This window comes from Grus americana, chromosome 17 (genome assembly GCF_028858705.1).
Source record: "Grus americana isolate bGruAme1 chromosome 17, bGruAme1.mat, whole genome shotgun sequence".
NCBI lineage: Eukaryota > Metazoa > Chordata > Aves > Gruiformes > Gruidae > Grus > Grus americana.
In genome coordinates this window covers 895,661-917,225 of record NC_072868.1, presented here as the reverse complement: position 1 = coordinate 917,225, position 21,565 = coordinate 895,661, and the positions used below count along the sequence as shown (strand labels likewise).

The window sequence follows — 21,565 nt, the reverse complement described above, 5'->3', positions numbered from 1 at the left end:
CCCCCCTCTGGCAGAGTCCGCACTCTCTGTCCACCCTGCCACCTCCTGAGCACCAGGGCTTTCTCCTCGGGGGTGTCCAGGCTACGCTGGGCATCTCACCCTGACCTGCTCCCAACATGGAGGGGATGACAAGAGCCCTCCCCGGGCCCCTTCCTGCCTGCAGCGCCATGACCTGCTGCCTCTTGCCTGGCTGATGCGGCCTGGCCTCTCGTTCCTGGGCACTGGGCCGGCTCTCCTCCTCCTCCTTCTCCTCCACCATCCCACCACCCCTGTCCGAGCAGCAGGACAAGCCCCACAGGTGGGATTCAAGGCAGGGGTGGCCCAGGGGGTTCCACGGGAGGACGAGGCCCTGCCTGGTTTGGCCAAATTTGATTTATTCATTTTAGGAGCGTGGCTGGGCACTGAGCTGAAGCATCACCCCACAACCTCACTCGTTGTCAACTCCTACCCTAAACTTGCAGTTCTGTGAAGCCTGGACCCATTGAGCCCCAGGCTCCATTACTTCACACCCACCCACCCCACCTTACACATACCTGTGTGGAACCTCACCAGCCACTTCCCTGCTCATTACATCTCCCATGGTGCTTTGGAGATGCTCCATGGCTGGCTTCTCTCTCCTCATGCTATTAGACTACTCGTTCCCTCTCCAAAGTCATTTCCTGAGCTGGTGAGCGGCCCCAGCGATGACCCTCTATTGCAAGGGCTGACCCCGTCCTCCTGCTTCCCACTCGCCCCCCAGAAGATGCTCCCTCCTGCCCCAGCCTCCCTCCCTGCTCCCCTCTCCACGGCAGCGATCACCCTGGGCCTGGCACCCAGCATGGCCCCGCTGGCAGCTGGGCCAGGGGAGCGTCTGACAGGGGCTGAAGGGTGGCAGGAGATGCCGCCTCCTCCAGCCGCTCCAGCCCAGGACCCTCCTGCCCAGCATCTACCCAGGGGACACGCTGCCTCAATCTGCCCGGCCATTCCAGCCCTCTTGCCCCCACCACAGCCCCATACGCGCCAAATGGTCCAGCTTAAAGTTCGCCTGCGGATGACACACGCCTCCCCCACGGACACCCGGCTGGGGACGATGCAGCCACTCGCCCCCCAGCAGCTGGCGCGGGGACTCCCACCCGCTGCGGTGGCCGACACCACGGGCCAGGGGTGCCTACAGCCCCGGGCTCACTCTGGCTGCCGGCCCCAAACCCACCCTCCAGCAGTCGGCACCCGGTCCTTGCAGCACGCATCCACCCAGGCAAGGCGAGATTCACAGCGAAATAGTTAAGAAGGGATTAAGACGACAGGACAGACAGAAGGCAAGACAGGTCAGGTGCAGGGCTCAGGTAGACCACACACTGACCGGCCCCGTTTTACATGCAACTTTTTTATACCCCTTTTCTGCCTACCCCCTCTTCATCCCTCCCTCCTCCTCCGCTTGCAGGGTCCCACCAACCCCATCCAATGTCCCAGACCTGCAGGGTTACACCCCGACCGGTCCCAGTTGCCTGTCACCTCTTGGGAGCCCATCAGTTAGCAGGACTGAGGTTTGTCTCCCTCCCCTTCCAGATCTTCCCAGCTGAAAAAAAAGAAAGTTCTCTGCTCCCCACACCCTTCCCAAGCAGTGTCACTGACCATGTCTGTCCCCATCACCTCCCTTATCCCGTGACCACAAGGGTTGGCTCGCTGTGGTGGCATTGACAGCTCCTCTGACCTGGTGCCCTTAGGGGAGCAGACGCCTCCATCCCCAAACCCTCCCGGGAGGCTCCTGGACACCCCCAGCAGCACGTGCCAGGAGCCCACCATGGCTGGTCAGGGCGCCCGACCTCCCTGGTGCCACCCAACACTCCCCACTGAAACCGGCTGGGCAGCACCGGCCCCGGGGACCTTGACGCACAACATGGTGCCCACGTGTCCTCCCCACCGAGGGTGCTTGTTGAGGTGTGATACCCACTGCTGTCGGCACAGCCTGCAAGCATAACCACCAAACTAACCCCCCCACAGCCCGAGGCTGGCAGCTGGTGGCCCCCACCTTTGGCTCAGGGAGAAGATGAGGAACATCTTCCCCGCCCCATAGAAGCTGTTGCGGTGGCAAATGGTGGTGATAGCAGAGAAAGCACTGAAGGTGGAAGCCGTCACGAGACAGACTGGAGAAAGGCGTGGATACTGGGGATATGCGAGTATCTCCACGTAGAGAGACTCCACCACCTCCCTGGCCAACCTGTGACAGTGCTTGGTCACCCCGACAGTGGAAAGATGTTTCCTGATGTTCAGAAGACCCTCCTGTGTTCCTGCTGGCCCTGTCCCTGGGCACCACTAAGAACCTGGCTCCATCCTCTCCGCACCCTCCCTCCAGGTATTTACACGCACTGATGAGATCCCCTGAGCCCGCTCTGCTCCAGGCTGAACAGTCCCAGCTCCCTCAGCCTCTCCTCTTGGCAGAGATGCTCCAGTCCCTTCATCACCTCCACGGCCCTTCGCTGGGCTCTCTCCAGTACGTCCCTGTCTCTTGTACTGGGGAGCCCAGTGCTGGCCCCAGCACTCCAGGGGTGGCCCCACCGGTGCTGAGGGGAAGGACTCTCTCCTGCTGGCCATGCTTGGCCTAAGGCAGCCCAGGACCACCGGCACTCTTTGCTGCAAGAGCAGATGGTTGGCTCACGGTCAACTCGTGTGCCCACCCAGGACCCCCGGGACCTTTCTCACCGAGCTTTAGCTTCCCAGCTGGGTGGCCCCAGCACATCGTGGTGAATGAGGCCGACCCTCCCCAGGGGCAGAACTTTGCACTTCTCCTCATTGAACTTCATGAGGTTCCCGTTGGCCCATTTCTCCAGCCCGACCCTCTGGTTTATCAGCCACTCCTGCTTTGGTGTCACCTACAAACTTGCTGGGGGTGGGCCCTGTCTGCTGGGCCTGGGCCCCTGGGCTACACCACTAGTTACCGGCCTCCAGCCAGGCCTTGTGCACTGACCAACCTCCCTCTCTCTGCGCCCAGCCCTTCAGCCGGTTTTCAGCCCATCCCAGTGCCTGCTCATCCAGACCAGCCTCAGCAGCTTGTGGAGGGGCCACTGCTCCTCCCTCGGCTACCGGGGGCCAGTCCTTTCCCCATAGAAGCGATCAGGGTGGTCAAGTGTGACCTTGCTTTTCCTTTTTCCCCCTCTACGCAGTCGTCGGAGCAGCGCCTAAAGCCAACCTGGCCACAGTTTCACCGCAAGGCACGAGGAGAGGGTTAGGGTTCCCCTTTAGAAATATGTTTGGTTGTTTATACCTGTGCAGTAAGATTGTTTTTAATAAAGTTCATGCGCTGCAATTCCTTAAAAGAATAGTAAAATCATTGCTTATAAATTTATTCTTAGTCCAGAGACGCTCAGATTAACATGTTTGAGAAAAAGAAATGCTTTGTCTCAGAACTTAACATTAAGAATTTTTGCTTAAACATAAGCAAAAGATATTTCCCAAGTATAAAGTGCACCTTTTATAATAGACTCAAAACACACCCAAGCAACAATAACAAAATTACATTATTCTGAACAATACTCGATTTTATGCAGATAAGGGAGATAAATGCCTACAGTCTATGGTGGTGTTTCTTGAAGCATAAGTTGTTCTTTAAAAGCTTTTAAAGAGGTCACAACCTCTTCTAACAGTTACCTGGCACACCTGCAGATCTGAAATGCTGTTAAAGACGTGAACAGCAGAGGCTGCACCGCATCGCCTTTAGACACACAAGCACGGGCACGTAAGAAAGCAGCAGAGCGCAAAATGACTTCTGATTATTTCAACAAATGAAATCTGGACATGAATACTTGTTCTCCTTCCCTCTGCCTAACAGCTATCAGTTCCCGTGATGAAAAGGGCAAAGGAAACACAGTCAGCTCTGAAGAAGTTCGGCAGATCTCACAGTGACTTCCCACTGTGTTAGTTTTCAGAAGCTGAGTTACCCACGCTTGGCTGTCAAAACTGAATGCTGAACTTTTCTTTCCCCATTTCCGATATAAAAATCCAAAGCTCGTTCCAATTCCTGAGCATTACTGAACCTCCTGCTTTGCATTTTTAGTTTTGAGGGCGGACTTTTTCAAGCTTTTAGGTTTTATTTAATGAAAGCAGCCTTTCTCTTGGACCTGAGTAAAATATGAGAGGAAAAAGGTTTTCCTCGTTCACTTTTTCAACTGGACAGACATTTAGCAACACTCACATTAGTACTGCCTGTAAGGGAAAAAAAAATAAAATGTAAGAACCCTTACAGTTCACACAAGGCAAAGAAAAATTACACAGGAACAGCAATCAGAGATCCAGGAGAAACAGGGAAGGGATATAAGGATGGAGGAATTCCTGAAGAGCCTGTCTACCTGGTACAGTGTAATGCGGAAACAAGGTGCACTCGGTGCAAGAAGAGCTGAGCCAGTGCAGCATCCCGCCAGGACGCACCAACCGTGCCACGAACCGCGCACGTCCACCTGCCCTGGCAGACGTTCAGGAGCTCTGCTTTCCTGCACGCACTCAAACCACGGACGTTTTGAGCAGTTTTTGCAGTTCAGTGTGACAGTAAAAATATAACATTCAATGTATCAAAAATACACTATAAAACAATAAAAGGCTGCATGTCACTGCAATGCATTGTTACTTCAATAAAAATTGTGGTCACGCTTATAGCAAGAGGCCTGCATCTTCATCAGATCTTTTTGAATACCAGAAAAGTAATCTTTGGTTATTAAAAAGATTCCCCTCCTTTTTTTTTTTTTTCCTCAAAGAAATTCGTTTTGCTATTCTTGAAGATGCCATCTATGGTTATTTCAAAGTTCTATTACCTCACCATATTTTCAGAAGCACACATACTCCTCTCTTCCTCAGGTACTGAAACGAAAAAACCCACCAAACCCCAAACTAAAAACCAAGCCCGAAAACCTGAGCTGGACGTTTTTCTGCTAGCTCATGCAATATCACAATCACCTTAAGGACTAGAGGAACAGTAACGTGTCTTCAGCACTTCCTGTAATAACAATGAATTGCAATTTTTAAAGTTTCTCTTGCTCCACAGTGCCAATACATTCAAAAATAAATGAGAAATGAGTTTGCTCTGCTGTAATAGGGTGTTAATTTTTTAAAAGTCCATTTGGAATAAGCACTTTGTTTAAGTACCTACATTAAAACATACTCTACTGTAAAATGCATTTCTGCATTGTTCCGTAAATTCTTATGGTCCATCCAACTGGCTTTTGAAAGAGCTGCTGCTCAGGTTTACTCATCTGCTGAAAAAGCAGGCTGAATAGTGCCAAATGAAAAGCGTTACTTCTCAAAAGGAAGCCTTTGTTTGCAGCTGGGTTCTGAAGCTGTCCTGTGTTCATCATCTCTTGTGTTATTCCAGCTTTTCTTCATTGGAGTGAGATGAGGGGCAACCACATCACCATCCTGTTATTAAAAGTCAGAAAACATTAATGATAGTACACCCACTTTTGCTCTCTCTCCTAAAACAGGGGAAAAGAAGCTCCATATCAGACTTAATAGAAAAAATAAATCCAAGGTCCTAGAAGCATTGTAAATCAACAGACACTGAAGAGATGGAAACTGCTGTAGTCAGCGGTTAGCATCTGGTGGGGAGAAAAAAAAAAATCCTCCCCTTATCTGAGAAGCTTCACCACCGGCAGTTCACCTCTTCCTAAATTATTACCAGCAAATCTAGGAAGATCAGCAGGCTTGTATTGTGAGCATCGGTATACAAGCCAGAAACATTGTAAGCGTTCCCTCTGAATTTAAATTTAAATCTCATTTAAAAGTGTTGCAATCTACCAGATGTAGGTGCTTGGCCGTCCCTTTCGCTCTCTTAAAGTACAGAACGTTGGTAGAGTAACTGGTATGGTCTATGGGAGCGGTGCTCATCCTCGTCAGATATGTACGTTAACCTAGTGCTCAGGCACCGCAAACCCAGCCAAGCGCTTAGAAATAAACTGGTGAGACGCACGTTGCTGTGTCCTGCAGCATGCCGGGGTCTGCCAGATGGATATGCCTGAACTAGCAGAGTAGGTTTATAGGATACAACCACACTCTCCAAGCTACAAGCAGAGAAAGCTTGTTGCTTCATCCATTTGTAAAAAGCCCTTCTGAAATTAACTGCTCGCCAAAGACGGATGCCAGAAGTATGACGTAAGAATGAGCCTCAAGAAGTATGATGTAAGAACGAGCTGTAGCTCCAGCACATAACAACATTCATCTGGTGGGTGGTCTTTCATTTCAGAGGATGTAGCTTTTTCCCCAAATGAGACTTGGAGGTGTCTCTAGCAAATAAGATGCAAAGTCAGGGATGTTAACATACTTGATGAAAAGGAGAAAAAATACATGGAGATTTTAATATAAGCATTTACTTTACTTTGAGGCTTGATCCTAGACAGTGGAAAATATCTGAAAAACTGGATGGAACTGAAGAAAGTCATACCAGGGAAAGGAATAGCTATCAGACAAACAAAAGTGAAAGCTAACCATTAGGGGAGAAATGCAGCTCAGATGTGCCAGCAAATCAATCAAACCTCCCAACTCTTCCAGCCTAGAAACTTCACAGCTCATGTGTGTAGTGGAGTGGCACCATCAGCATTTTCTACTGAGAAAAACTTCCTTGATACAACCATAACTGCTTCCCTACAACGACAGATATACTGGAAGTATCAGCTCATAGTAATTTTTTTAGATGAAGGTGCGCACCTTCCTGCAAGGAGGGCGTGACGGGGATGCTGTGTCACACATCACCAGTTTACAGCCGTGATTGTTACAGGCTTGTCCACCACCTTTGGCAGGAGCAATGCAAAGCAAGATGTATGGACTCGGAGCCTGCTTTAGAGTCTCTGTTTTACTTGCCAGGACAGCTCTGACACAGTTCCCAACATAAAACAAAAGGTCAGATGAGCTGTAACATACCCTCTTCCCTCCTCACAGCTGGAAAGTTGCATGTTCCGAGAGCTGACAGGAAAGGGAACCACAGAGAGCAGATAAAGCCTTGCAGGCAGCTCAGACTACAGACTAGTTGCTCAGAGAGCAGAGGTTTGCGCTGTAGTTCCTGCAGATATTTTCCACTCTAACTCAGAGTAAATGGGCCAACCGTGAATCTCCTGGGGGAGGAGTGAGTTTAACAGCTGGTGAACAAGGAAGGAAAAGAGGGAAAGCAATAGAAGAACCGATCTGACCTCTTCCCTAGATCTTTTAATTTCTCAGTGCTGTTTTAAGCCTTTGTATGAAGAAACTTGCATCTATGAACTAGTGAGTGTCTGTATGGATACTAACTTTGTTATAAAAACACAACTTTTCAAATGACCTAAGTTAATCCAGTGCAAATCCATCGCTATTTCAGTGAGACCAAAGCACACCCAGATGCGAGCCACAATAAAACCAGAAGCTAGGGTAGTGAGGAGCGGCTCTGCCGCAAAGACACAGCCTGAATGCCAGGCTTTGTAAAGAAAGAGCAAGCTTATGGACAAAGGTGAAGAGCTCCAAGAACAAGAAAAGTAACATGTGGATTTGTTACCTGTGGTTTGGTGAAATCCTTCTCTATACACCACTGAATAAAATACTGTTTTGCAGCTGAAACAATATCTGGATCCTGACTTTTGCAATAAACCCGGATAACCTGCTCCGCAAACGTCATGGGTAAAAGCTTTGAAACCTTTGGAATAAAAAAGAAATAAGCTTTAGTATTTCTTGGAATGAGAGTCCACTGAACTTCAATTTTTTCATCTGAATACAAATGGAAAGCAGTAACAAACATCCCACTACAATCCATGAGCTTTATCCAAATCAACTGTATTTTTCAAAGCCTCCCACTGTACCCAAGTTAAACGCTGTTCACGTGCAAGAGCTGTCGGGATTGCAGATTGTCGTAGTACGACACACACCAAAGACCTGCAAGGACATGGATTCCACAACCTCTCCACAACTCCTGCAAGAACTGCTACCATGAAGGACTGTAATCACTTCCATTGCAAGCTGTGAAGAAGATGCCCTTCAGAAGCCAGTTAAGGAAAATAAAAGACTACCTGTTCTTTGCTGATCTTGACTGCCTTGGAAGGATCAGCCTTGCAGTAGAAGAGAACATTATCAATGGGATTCTGTTCTTTCATTCCATAATCCATATTGATCACCTTGTGTGTAAACCAAAGAAAAAGGCATTTGTTAGTGTTTGTCTATAATTTTCTCACAATAAATACAAAAGAATACACACTATACTTCTGTAGATGACACTAATCAAATAGAGCAGTAATTAACAATTAGATTACTTAATAAAACAATCTGGTATTTGCCTCTTATATCTTTTCTTCCACCACCTTTCGCTCTGAAGCTGCCAGGTGGATATTCGCATTTACACCAACCAGCTCCCAGTCGTGCTCTGCAAGGCTCCAGTTTCAAACAGCGGACGCAGGCCGGCCCCTTGCCAGCCTGTGCCTCCCCGAAACACACAACCAATGGAGGCACCAGTACAGCTTACAATTTTAAACGTGAGGTTTAGACAACATTATTTACACCTGCTTGGTACACAAACAGTTTCGTGGTCAGCAGGGAGGAGCCCGCTTCCCCGTGACTTCAATTTGTGGGACAAGGAGAGCACAGTCAACTCCTTTAAAGCTAAGTAAACTGCTACAATTTTACCCAGCCTGCAGTGAATCTTCAATGCAAGGGAGCTTTAGAAGCGATTCGTGACGCGCTCTATGGGCAGTCATTCGTTAGCTCTTCCCAGAATTAACCAAGAACAGGAATTCAGGCATTCGATACCTGCAGACTGCTCAAACTCTCTCCTGTCTCAGGCTCTCTCCTTCCCACCAGCGCTGGCTGGAGACTGAGCTGTGGCAGCAGCTTTATGTGCTGAAGCTGCTAGAGGCGCTTTATGCAGAAGACAAAACCCAGGAGCGACTGCCACGCATCAGGCGTGCAGCACTAGAAGCCTGGCAGTCACCGTGCCTGTTACCCGCCCACTGGGGCCCGCAGCTTACTTGCCTTCGTAACCCGCAGCAGTGGTTCCTACACTGCTGACTTGGACACCCACACGCTAAACCCCAAAGGTTTCCCTGCCACTCCTTTTCAGCGCAAGGACAGCCACGGGAGAACGCATCTGTCACCGGGAGCAGAAGCGCCCAAACGAAGCCCAGCGAAGCTGCCTGAAGCCTCTGCCCCCAGGCCCTCCCAACCACAGCAAACATCCTGCGGGGAAGCTCGGTGCTCTCGGAGCCCTGAGCTGAACAGCTAGGACAGCACTGAGGAGGCAACCCTGTGGGTTTGGTTTTTCACTTTGCAAATGTATTGACATGTATTTCCAATTTCCACTATGGTATACAAGGTCCTCTGTGATTGAGAAGTTTTTACTCTGAACCCACTCTGAGCGATATTTACATCGACTATGAAATCTTCAGCCTTTAGCTCCACATCTGGAGGATCCTTTTCTGGCTTGCAATTAGCAATGCTTTCTGCCAGGCTGTTATTCTGAAAAAAAGACAGTAACTCAGATTACATTTATGCACTATCAGATCTAGATCAAGGCAATGAAACGCATGACAGAACATGTCATTAAACCAAAGCTTTCGGTTTTTCATAGCTTGACAGACTCTTGTTGCAGCAATCTGTTTGTTTGAATCCTTGTACACCTTAGTCATAAGTTCTCCACCAATTTTTAGAAACCAAGCAAGGTTATAGAACTGAGAAGACCCAAATACTGCCAGCCCATGGAGGAAGAGTTTTACACTTGATGACAGGAAGAAAAGAGGGAGAGGGTCCATCCAGGATGTTGAAGTCTCCACAAAAGCAGAAAATAAGTACCTTCAAGCAAGTCTTTTACTAATACAAATGTTTTGCAATTATGTTCCCCAAAGCTGAATACTAAACGTTTTTACTGGACTTTTTTTTTCTTAATGAAAGGCTGCAGGATCCCACCCTCTAATAAAGCTTTTATACCTATACATTGAAACATATTAAAAAAGCCCAAGAGACAGACAAGATCAGTAAAGTCATTGCTCACTATTAAAAAAAAAAACAGACGCAGCAAGCTCCTTGGCAAACTTCGGAGGGGACGGTGACCTACTCCAAAAGCTGAAACCCTCAAGGAGGTTTTTTTTTGTCTGGTTTTGGACCTGAGAGAATATTCCCTGCTGACAGCTAGGCTAATGCCAGGCAGAGGAGCATGGTGTGATGGAGAGTAGTTGCTCATGGAAATATGTATGTTCTCATTAAAAGGCTGTGGCTGGGCAGGAGAGAGACGCTTGCCTGTTTACCTTTGTCCAGGGCTGCACGTTCTAGGGAAGATGCAAGATTTGATGAAGCAAGATTTCCTGGGAGCAACTGAGACTCACAGGAGAAAAGCTTCAAGTGCAGCACAGAGTATCCAGGAGACAGGTCCAGAAGGGAAGGAATTCAACTAGCAGCTATTTTGCTGCTATTTGTCCACGGCAAAGACAGGGAGACTGCTAAGAGCAGCAGGGAATCATTGCCAGGCTGAGGCATATGGGTGGTTTGTTGTGACTCAAGAAGCCAAGGAAAGGTTTAGACTGAGAGCAAACCTAGAGGAAAGGACTGCCAGGAGGCAGCCTGTTTATAAGCTATTCCATTTCTACTCTGTATCAGAATGTACGTATGCTAACTTTCTCCTTTGTTGTTGTTTGCTTTTTTTATTGTTGTTGTTACCTTTTCCAGTTTGCATTAACTGGAAACTTAGCTTTGGATTTAAGAACTCTGTAGCTATTTGGGATGTTCCCCTGGCTTTGGCCAGCTTGAGGATCACAAAACTGGATGGGGCTTTGAGCAACCTGATCTAGTTGAAGATGTCCCTGCTCCTTGCAGAGGGGTTGGACTAGATGACCTTTAAAAGTCCCTTTCAAGCCAAACCATTCCGATTCTAAACATACTGGCATTGCGGTCTCTGAAGGAGCAGAACAGACCCAGCTGTGTCTTGCCTAGCCACTGCTCACCTCCAGCACTTCAGAGGAGGTTGAGCCTCCGACACGCCTGCAACAGGCAACTCCTGCACCACAGGTGGAAGAATTCTCCCCCAACCCCTCAGCTGAGCATCAGAAGCTGAAAGCACTGGCTGGATAGAATTACGGCACCAACAGCCATCCAGTCTCCCTTCAAAACAACACACTCCAAGGCTCAACACTTCTGGCTGGATTTTCAAAGTGAGAGTTTTTCTTTCCATTAACCAAGCTTCTAAGAACTGTTTAAAGGTGGAACTCATGCAATTCACTCTCCTGCCCATCTCCCTATTTGTTAGGCTATCTATCCTGAACTCCTCCTCACAAGGGCAGAAACTTCACAACGTACAAGCATTTCATGTTTTCCTTCCTCCTATTTCCTCCTAATTTTTTTTTGTACAGAATTTCTTAATACTGCTTTTCCTTGGACAAAGAACATAAGCAAATCTTCTCTTCAAACAAAAAGATGAACAGAGCAGCAAGACATCTAGTAGTCCTTCTCTACCCTTGTTCTTAAAAAGGGCTGAATTATTTTTATTAAGGCTTTCTAGATACGGTCAGCCACTTCTGGAAACTTGGTATGGAAAAATTGAAGCATCACGGCTGAGGTTTAGAGATAATTAACTGATGATTTGATAACATGGTACAGCACATTACAAGAAAAACTGAGCCATCCGAAGGAACATCACCACTAATATAACATTATTTTGAAATAAGGTGACAGCGGTTAAAGAGACGTCTGACGAGTACTTTGAAAAGCAAACACTGGAAAAAATACATGCATGCTCATCTCATGCTAAGTACAGAATTTAATACCAAGAAATTCAGAAGTTATTATTCAGTTTGACATTTGTTCTCAAAGTAAAGCACACAAATTATGATTCAAAGCAAATGTGTCCCTTATTATTTTGAAATTTTAATGAACACAAGATGATAGTAATAACTGACTATAACAACTTTTTATACAATTTTGTATTATTCAGAAAACATTTTTTTTCTGAAAATATTTCTGAAATAATCAACTTCTGGATTTCCACCTCTTGCCATTCTTCTGGCTGTTTGTAGCTAGAATTCTTCCCAGTTTCCTATAGTATGTTTCATGGCTCAGCTACATAAAGACAGGAGGATAAGGTATGTTCAAGGCCAGGTTGGATGGGCCTTTGGGCAACCTGGGCTGGTGGAGGGTGTCCCTGCCCATGGCAGGGGGTGGCACTGGATGGGCTGTGAGGTCCCTTCCCACCCAAACCAGTCTGGGACTCTGGGATTCTATGATAACTTTTGACTCTATTTCTGGAATAGCAGTTAAGCAAAAAAAAAAAAAAACCAAACCAAACAAAAACCATATAGAGAATATGGTTCTGTCTCATAAGAGACAGAGGAAAAAAAAAGATAGCCAACAACATAAAGAACATTTTTACAGGGACAGAATTCAGAATCTTCCACCAATGGACATTACCTTTACAATTTCCCTCATTGTTTCAGGTTGAGTCTCTCCCAAAAACTTGTACAATTCACGTCGTTCTATTTTACGCAAAATTTCTCGTGCCTCCTTCAGTTCTGGACTACTTGAGTGCAGGATTTCCAGGTAGATATTATCTGCCAAAGTCGCATTGATTTTTGTTAAGTATGTCACAAGCCAGTGTCACAACAAAATGCATGTACAGGGACAAAGGTTAAAGCAACAAAAAAAACGCTGGTTCACGAAAGACACTTGCGTGCAGAGAATGACTGAACATACTGAGTCTGGCAACTGAGAAGTCACTTACAATATCATCTTGGTTATCAGTGTCGTAACAGTCGTTAATGGAAAAACTAGCTCAATTGTCACCCCTGGAACAAGTTTTATTATATCACTGGAAGTTGCTTCCTCTTCTTATTTAGCCAATCTTGATCATCAGAATATCCTAAAGCCCAGCACTAACTGGCTCAGGGACAAGGGTGCTTTATCTTGTAAAAGAATAAACTACTTCCATTAAACCTTCAGAATTTCTTAGACTTCTGATGCTAGCATCAAAGCCCCCCCTCCTGTCTCCCACATGACAGTACGTTTCCCACCATCAATACGAGCAGCAAGACGCAGGTTTCTTTTGATGTGGCTACAGAGCAGAAAGGTTATTTTTGGCTGTCCTGAAGAGACTGCTGCTGCCAGGATGCTGCTCGCCTCTCACAACCAACGCAGCTGCACTCCGTCTATTCACATTCCCCGGCCAGAAATACCTAGGCAGCTCTGACGTGCTCCAACCATAGCTCTGTAAAGTCCCGCCTAGGACCACAATTGGCTTAAGCAGCTCCCAAGGCACTTCAGAAGCGAGCTCCAGGCCACGTACCAACACACATTTAACTGAGAGTTGGTTTTGCAGGCAAGGTTGATCAAAGTCAGGAACTTTTGTTGTTCCACAGGGAACAGACTAGGTGTCTTCAGACTGAGAGAAGAGATAATGCAGGGAAAATAACAAGTCCATGAACACATCCATTGTGCAAAAGCAGTAGTGACAAGGAACGGTTTGCTGCCTCAGCCTTTACTGAAACTAGGATTTGCTGTCAAATCAGGAGACGACAAATTAAAAACTAACAGTGGTTCTTCACCCATCATGGAAGAAAGCTAGGGAACTATCTGCTGCAGAACCTCACAGAGGTTTACCATTTGCAAGGATCCAAGAGGCAACTGAAGAGTTTCACAGAAGCATTACTCATCATGGACTATTGAAAACAAGCCTGTTGTCTTCTCAGAAGCCCCCGGGCTGCAACCACTGGAGGCAAGGAAGGAAGTGCCTTTAAGAGGAGGAGAACATACTTGTCCTTCGTGGTCCACTGTTACATATGATGTCAGCATATTCCTCACATCCCTCTCCTTGCTGTTCAAGTCTCCTTGTTGAACAGGACAGTCCCGGAGGCTAAGAGGCAGGGGACAGTCCTGGTCTCCTAGCCTTGAGCTCACCAGGCACTGCAGGTCAGCAGGCAGCTACAACAGGACCCTGGTGCTAACTTGCTAGCACACTGATCTTACAGACCAGACAGCCCCCAGGGAACAGATCCTAGCCCATTAAGAACTTCATCTCAGCTCTTGCCTTTCTGCCCTGCCTTCCACGGCCCAATACTGCAATTCATGCTCTCCGATAGCTACTGGCTCTCAAAGCCAGCCCCTTCTCCTGCCCTGGGGCAGAGGCACACGGTGTCAGAGGGGCCAGGCAGCTCCTCACAGAAGCATAGAATGGTTTGGGTTGGAAGGGACCTCAAAGATCATCTAGTTCCAACCCCCTACTACGGGCAGGGACACCCTCCACTACCCCAGGTTGCCCAAAGCCCCATCCAACCTGGCCTTGAACACTGCCAGGGAGCCAGGGGCAGCCACAGCTTCTCTGGGCAACCTGTGCCAGGGCCTCACCACTCTAACAGTAAAGAATTTCTTTCTAACATCTAATCTAAATCGACCCTCCTTCAGCTTAAACCCATTACCCCTTGTCCTGTCACTACACTCCCTGATAAACAGTCCCTCTCCAGCTTTCCTGTAGGCCCCTTCAGGTACTGGAAGGCTGCAATTAGATCTCCCCGGAGCCGCCTTTTCTCCAGGCTGAACAATCCCAACTCTCTCAGCCTGTCCTCATAGGAGAGGTGCTCCAGCCCTCTGATCAGCTTCGTGGCCTCCTCTGGACTCACTCCAACAGCTCCATGTCTCTCCTGTACTGGGGCCCCCAGAGCTGGACGCAGCACTGCAGGTGGGGTCTCACCAGAGCGGAGTAGAGGGGCAGGATCACCTCCCTCGACCTGCTGGTCATGCCGTCTTGTCTAGATGTAGCCCAGGACACGGTTGGCTTTCTGGGCTGCCAGCGCACATTGCTGGGTCATGTTGAGCTTCTCATCAATCAATACCCCCAAGTCCTTCTCCTTGGGGCTGCTTTCAATCCAATCTCATCTCAGCACTCCACGCAGCCCTTTCACCTGCTTGATGCAGCATGCCTATGGTGACGTTGAACGTGGCTGTGACAGATGAAGGATTGTCAGCAGAAGGCCTTTAGCATGACACAGGTTAAGGCATACAGGATCTTCTGCAACAGTTCCCTCAGCCTCTGTCACTTCATCCATGGACCAAAGAAGTTCTTGAGTCTCTCTGCTGGCCAGCCAAGGCTTGGTAATGGAAACTCAGGGAAGTTGCCTTGCCTCTCACAAAGATGCCTTGGGAATCCTTGTGAGCTGTAGCTCACAGGTGCTGCAAGAGCTGCCAGTGCCTGGGAGCACTCTTCAGCAGGGTCCGCAGCATCCTCTGCCCTGCAGTCACCCAACCACAAACCCCTCAGTGCAGCAGGGTCTGCCTTGCCCATCCATCCCCCATGCTGCACAGAGCTGGCAAGGGCATGCCACAGCACTGAACTCCAACAGAGGAATGCTGGTGTGCCTCACAGCGAAGACCAGGAGAGGCAGACACAACAGTGGTGGGGAAATCACGGAACTATGGAACAGAGGACACACAACTCAAGCCAGTTTCCATGAATTCAGTAATTTCTCCACGTTTCCTCTTCACAGCACTGAGCCAGACCTTCAGAAACAGGAAAACATCACAAGTCTCAGCTCATTTGCTTCATTCCATAATCACGCTGGACTTCCCCTGCATGTCTTCAAGCAGGTTGCTGCTCTGGGTACTTACTCTGCGAGAACCATTCTCACAAGCTCTTATCCGAGCAACCAGAAACTTTCAGCAATAAACCAAGTCATTCACATATTCTGTTTTCTTCTGTCGTATTTGCAAGCAGGATAGCAATGCTTCAAGCAAATCAAATCAGACCCCATCAGAGCCCTCTGAAACCTGCCTTGGGGTTAGTTACAACACACATACAGTACTTCTCTACCTGATGTAGCTACACATAGTATTGCTCAGAGCTGACTTACATCCCACTTGTGACAACTGCAACAAACTCAGCGCACAGGCAGGACCTCCTGCGAGCACTGCTTGCAATAACCTGAATGCGTGCAGAACATCAGAAGCTGGTGCTTCTCTGTCTCAAGATAAAACTAATGTAAACTAGAAGGTCTTGCTCTCCCAGCAAGACACCAGAGCAGAGATTGGACAGTCCAGGTCTGCCCCACCATCTGGGCGCAAAAGCAGAACTTGAGAGTCCTAGTCATGGGCAAGGGCCCACTGTGCCAGTGGGGGTAAAAACAACATTTTAACAGGTACTCATGTTCTCTTACTTTAAAAAAATTTCTGAGAGCTCATACCAGTTAACTTAGTGTAGGCTTCCATGTCCTCCATTGCTGTAGAAATCTGGTACAGTTTTCCTCCAGAGCCTTCAATTTTAAAAAAATTGTCTGCTTTTTGAAAGGCTTCCATAATCCTAGTTTGAGACAAAATCAAGACTTAAGGACAGCATCACTTTGAAACACCTTATTACTCAACAGTCAAAAAATAAATGCATTAGTATGTTATAAACAGAAGACAATAGATGAAACTGCATCTCAAGCACCCAGCGGACCCTGATGGCACTGCAGTATGTCCTGTCTTCATGCTGCCACTGCACATTTCAACAGTCTTTCCATTTACTGAAAACAGGTTCAGAGCAGACCTTAACCTTCCTTCAATGAACAAGCAAGTCCACTTTGTTCTGCTTCAGACTATGAGCTTAACATTGCTTGGATGATTGCAGAACCCTGCAAGACAGTGACATGGCCACTCAGCTGCAATGAGGCTGCCTCACAGATGACCATATCCTTTTACAGACTCATTACTCCAGGAGTTAACCAAGAAAACACAAAACATTGTAAAGGTAAGACATCATGAACACGTGGTATTTTCAGGTGGCAGAAACTGATGTTCTAAAGATCAAGTTCTTCCAGAGTTCCCAGTATCTTCTTGTCATTTCCAGCTCATACGCCTATCCTTTGGATAGGCTGCTATGATTACGGTAAGTCAAGGACTAAATTTCTTGGCTGTTTTACTCCTCACGTGTAGGTACTGTCAAACCTTAGCATTTTTAGTCTGAGTTTTAAAGGATCACTAAACCAGGAGCTGAAGTTTATGAAATGAAAACAGTGACAAATCACTCTTTACTGTATAATCCTCTGTGTTTCTTTTTTTCAAACTCAGTAGATGATTACTTGGCAGCCAAGATCCTAATGAAAAAATATGTGAGGATACTAGTATTTCTGCTTTTCAAGAAAAGTAAAAAGAATAATGCTATAGGGAAAATTCTATAGACATTGAAAGAGACGTACAAATGCAGGTAGCCAGCTGAGTGGGTCCTGAACAATTCCTGCTGTAGCATTACATAAACACAAAGTCAGGCTTTAGTAATTTTCCTCTAATTTAATTTCACATGGAAGGATGTTTTTGTCCTTTTTCTTGTTAATCACAGCCCCTGTGATACTTTAAGCACCGAGCCTTGCCACAAGAATTGGGTTATATAACCCAGTGGCTTTCATTCTAAGTCACACCTTATTGATTATCTGAAAATTCTGAACAGATATACAGTTTCAAGGATCTAAAAATAAATTGAATGCAAGAAAAGGAATCCCAGAATCCCAGACTGGTTTGGGTGGGAAGGGACCTCACAGCCCATCCAGTCCCACCCCTGCCAGGGGCAGGGACACCCTCCACTAGCCCAGCTTGCCCAAAGCCCCATCCAACCTGGCCTTGAACACTGCCAGGGAGCCAGGGGCAGCCACAGCTTCTCTGGGCAACCTCTGCCAGGGCCTCAGCACCCTCACAAGGAAGAATTTCTGCCTCACATCTCATCTCCATCTCCCCTCCTGCAGCTTCAGGCCATTCCCCTTGTCCTGTCACTCCCTGTCCTTGTCACCAGTCCCTCTCCAGTTTTCAAAGTATAAGTATAATACTTGCATTATTTCAATGATGTTGCCAATCTTATGCTGGTATGCTCGCCGGTGCAGGCAATTCCGTGTGTGGAACATGTCATACAAATTTCCAACTTCCTGAATTAAAAAAAAAAAAAATCATCTTTTACTTTGACATTGTCTTAATTGGAAAACTAAAACAATCAAGGAATCAAGTGAGTTGTCTCCTTCCACTTGCAGCATAGAGCAGAATGGTTACTTTTCACAATTTACAAGTTTTGAAACAGACTCAGGCTGCCGTGGGAGAACAGAGACCTGACAGTGACACCAGGCAGCCCTGGCAGAGAAGACGACCTCTTGCTCCCTTAGCAGCCCCTCGCCAAAGCCGCGTTCACCTCTCAGAGGACTTGGAGCAGGACCATGCACAGCTGATGCTGATCCCTGGAAGGATCCTCCACAAGCCCTTCCCAACAGAGCCTTGCTCTGTCCTTCCCTGCCTTCAACCAGTTGCTTCTGAGAACAGCTTTCAGGGCAACAACTACTTCTTCCTCTCTTGGGCTAAAACAAGCGTCCGGCAGGGAACCCCAGCATCCCCCTGCAATCCAGAGCGCAGCTGTATCACGCTGCCCGAGGCAGGCTTTGCCATGCCCCGCATGTTCTCAGGGTGCTGCTATACCTCACACGCGTTTCGCTGCTGAGCGTTCCCTCGGTTCACACACGCCGCTTACCTTGTCACGGGTACAGATATGCTTCTGGTTATTTACTTCACAGACCCGAGTGAATTTAAGTAATCGCTTATAATCAAAATTATTCTGGATTCCTAGGTGATGGCAATCCCTAAAAATATTCCACAGAGAGTGTTTAACAACGATATCATACTTGTACATAGAGTAGCACTGTTTCAGTAGGAATTCATAATAAAAACAAAACCGTAAGATTTGTACCTTGCAAAATAATCCCATTTGTCAACATCAATGCCATTTTTTTTGTTAGCTACTATCTCATATAGGAAACTTTTCTCCTTTTGTCGACCACGGTAGGGCCACTAAGAAGAGGGGAGCCGAGAAGACAAAAAAAAAAATCAGAAACAATAAGAAATTAAAGCATGCAAACAATGTCAAAACAATTTTTTAAAGACCGTGCGAATACACTTTGATTTTGCCTGCAATAAGCTTCCAACACTGAGGCAAAGAACACAAAGACAATAAGAGTTTTCAGAAGCTGTTGGGCATTAGAAATCCAGAACTAGGGCTTAAGCAGCTGACTTCCCAGAGTATCAGGAAGAATAAAAACCATTCTTTCCCATTATATTAAAGCAAAGCCTGCAGCTTTGAAATGCCAAAAAGAAAAAAAAAAAAAAGGAAGCATTGCAACAAAGAGGGGAAAAGGTTGGAATCAATTAATCCTCAGGGAATTAGTTAAACCCACAAACATGTCACTGTCTTGCAGTCTTCTGCAATCAAGTATACAACTTTATAGAACAGAGGTTTAAAATAATTATTTAGATGTTTTAAACAAAAAATGTTTAAACAGCCAGGTACTTAAACTCCTAACACACAAAGGATAATTCAGCCATGAGGCAAACAGGAAATCAACACCAAAATAATAAGATATAACTTGCATTATTTTCTTGAAAATTTAATGATTCTTCAGCTAAACAAGAAATGCCATGAAGTGGCCTTGAAATTCTGAAGGCGAAAAACATTGTATACAGATAAATGGCTTTTATGTTATCTGCATTACAGAAACATTAAAACTGATATGAATAAGAAAAGACACACGTCTAAGTAGGAGGAAAAAAGCACATCATGGATAAAAATATCCTGTGCTGATCACAGAGAGCTCAGCTACCAGGACAACATTCAGGACACCGTTGATGTTCAACGCACAAACCACCCCATTGATGACATCAGGACCAGAAGGCCTGCGACGCGATAGCATTGCAGCATAGAAGCCTCATCAGGAGAGGCGCCTGTACCCTCGTAAGACCACCACAGTACAAATGGCTGTCAGCGGGAGATCCTGCAGCCTAGCACCAGGAGGGTGGCAAGCTTGCCATGTATCATGCGTGACATTCCTTCTCCTGGTATCCTGCTGGAAAACAGGCAAAGAATCCAAACAAGGAAACACAGACACCAGGCAAGAAACTGTACGAGATCAACAGAAACAAGACTGGTGTGCAAATGAGTGCGAGTGGGTAAAAAATCCACTTGCAGACTTTGTAAATTAATATCCCCCTCCCAGAAGATCTCAGACTGAATTTTATTATGCTGAGTTCCCCATGTTTATCATCAGAGTGCTGGAGCGCACGTGGCAGAACTACACTCTCCTACAGCAGAAAGTAATGGGTAAGTGCTAACATTTGTGGATGATTTGTTCGGGGCAACATACAAATTCTGATTAGGACCAGATTGTCATGACAGATCTCCCACTGACAGGTCCTTAATTCTGGTAGCAACTGAATGGGTGTCCTTGAAGAGATGACAAGAGCTGTAAAGTGTAAAGTGAGGAGAGAGGACTTAATTCTTTCCCAGAGTTGCAAGGATTAATAATCACCATCTCTTCTTCCTTGCCCCTTGAGGCAACACATTTCTTCAAGTCTCATCCCTGCCTTTATGTTTGTTACTGAAATAAATTCAAGCATTTTGCTACTGTCATCAAAGTTGATGTGGCTCTGGCACTCAGGCCACGCTTTGTATTGCTCATTGCCTCACCTCTGCCAGTTCTCGGTTTTGTTATCCATTATCAGCTTCTTACCCTAAACTATCTCCATGTTTTCTTCAAACGGCTACCTGAAAACACGACCTCCCATCACTACCGCCTTCAGACATCCAGTACACAGGCTATTATCCTCACCTGGTCATTTAAGGTTTCCACTAAAAATTCAGTTCTACCAATCTAGTTATAAGTGAATTAGGTTCACTAAATACAAATAACATTCTTAAGCTTTCCTCTAATCTGAAGGTAAGAACTTCTCAGGGAGATGAAAGCATGTAACGCAGTGAAGCTATCCTCTCCTGCCAGCACTGTAAGAAAAAACCACTACACTTCTCTAGCTTCTCACGACAGGATTTTCAGAATTTCATGGGGCTAAAAATAAATAATAAAACATAGCAGAAGCAAAAATTATCTACTGTCAGTAAAATTAAAGACATTTATGGGGATAACCACTGACTCACTGATTTCTCACAAGCAGTTTCATCTATCGGCCCTCCTATTTGTTCCTTGATGAAGTTCATATCTTCTTCCAGGACAAGACCATACGACTTCATGACTTCTTCCAGTTTATTGGAAGCGATCAGGTGCTCAAACATTTCAACAGAAGCAGTTTCATGCTGTGGGGGGGGGAGGAGAAAAGGTCTAAATGTTGTATTACAAAGTTTAAGCCTTTTTCCTGCAGTCACAGCTTTCTCCTAACTCAGCAGCACTGCCTGGAGGGCACCGGTGCTGGTGGTGGGAAAGTGCAGCACTTGGGTGATTTTCTATTCAATTTGTGTCTAACCAAAGAGGAAATCACCCCCTTACAGAGTCCAGAAACACACTCTCTGGCAGACAGCTGTTAATTTTGTATTTTAACAAACAGCTGTAAGACAGTTACAATGCTAAAAGACAAAATAACCATTTCTGCTGTGCCTAAGGTTAACAAGTTCACTCAGCTGATTCTGCTCAACACTGAGGAGCAGCAGAGGCCTGAAGGACTGTGTTACATTTCATTCACAGCGAACCACCCTTGAAACTGTTCAATGTTTCTGAAAGTTTGAATTCTAAACATTGTATTAAATATCCTGGTCCTGAACTAAGCAACTTAAACTGGAAAGGAAGCTCCCAGGTGGTATTTTGCATCTGTAAAACATACTCTGAAGAAAGCT

General features: G+C 46.4%; 1 protein-coding gene across 1 annotated transcript in view; it reads right to left on the bottom strand.

The window, feature by feature from the left end:
• Positions 1-3,283: 3,283 nt before the first annotated feature.
• SAMHD1 (SAM and HD domain containing deoxynucleoside triphosphate triphosphohydrolase 1) overlaps positions 3,284-21,565 on the bottom strand; it is a 30,196-nt gene continuing 11,914 nt past the window's right edge. The window contains exons 7-16 of the mRNA XM_054845824.1: positions 20,876-21,031; positions 18,641-18,741; positions 18,425-18,533; positions 17,743-17,834; positions 16,125-16,240; positions 12,367-12,506; positions 9,340-9,429; positions 7,992-8,096; positions 7,484-7,621; positions 3,284-5,382 (exon numbers count right to left, since the gene is read on the bottom strand). Of these exons, the coding sequence (XP_054701799.1) occupies positions 5,260-5,382; positions 7,484-7,621; positions 7,992-8,096; positions 9,340-9,429; positions 12,367-12,506; positions 16,125-16,240; positions 17,743-17,834; positions 18,425-18,533; positions 18,641-18,741; positions 20,876-21,031 (1,170 nt within the window). The 3' untranslated portion in view covers positions 3,284-5,259. The remainder of the gene's footprint in view (positions 5,383-7,483; positions 7,622-7,991; positions 8,097-9,339; positions 9,430-12,366; positions 12,507-16,124; positions 16,241-17,742; positions 17,835-18,424; positions 18,534-18,640; positions 18,742-20,875; positions 21,032-21,565) is intronic.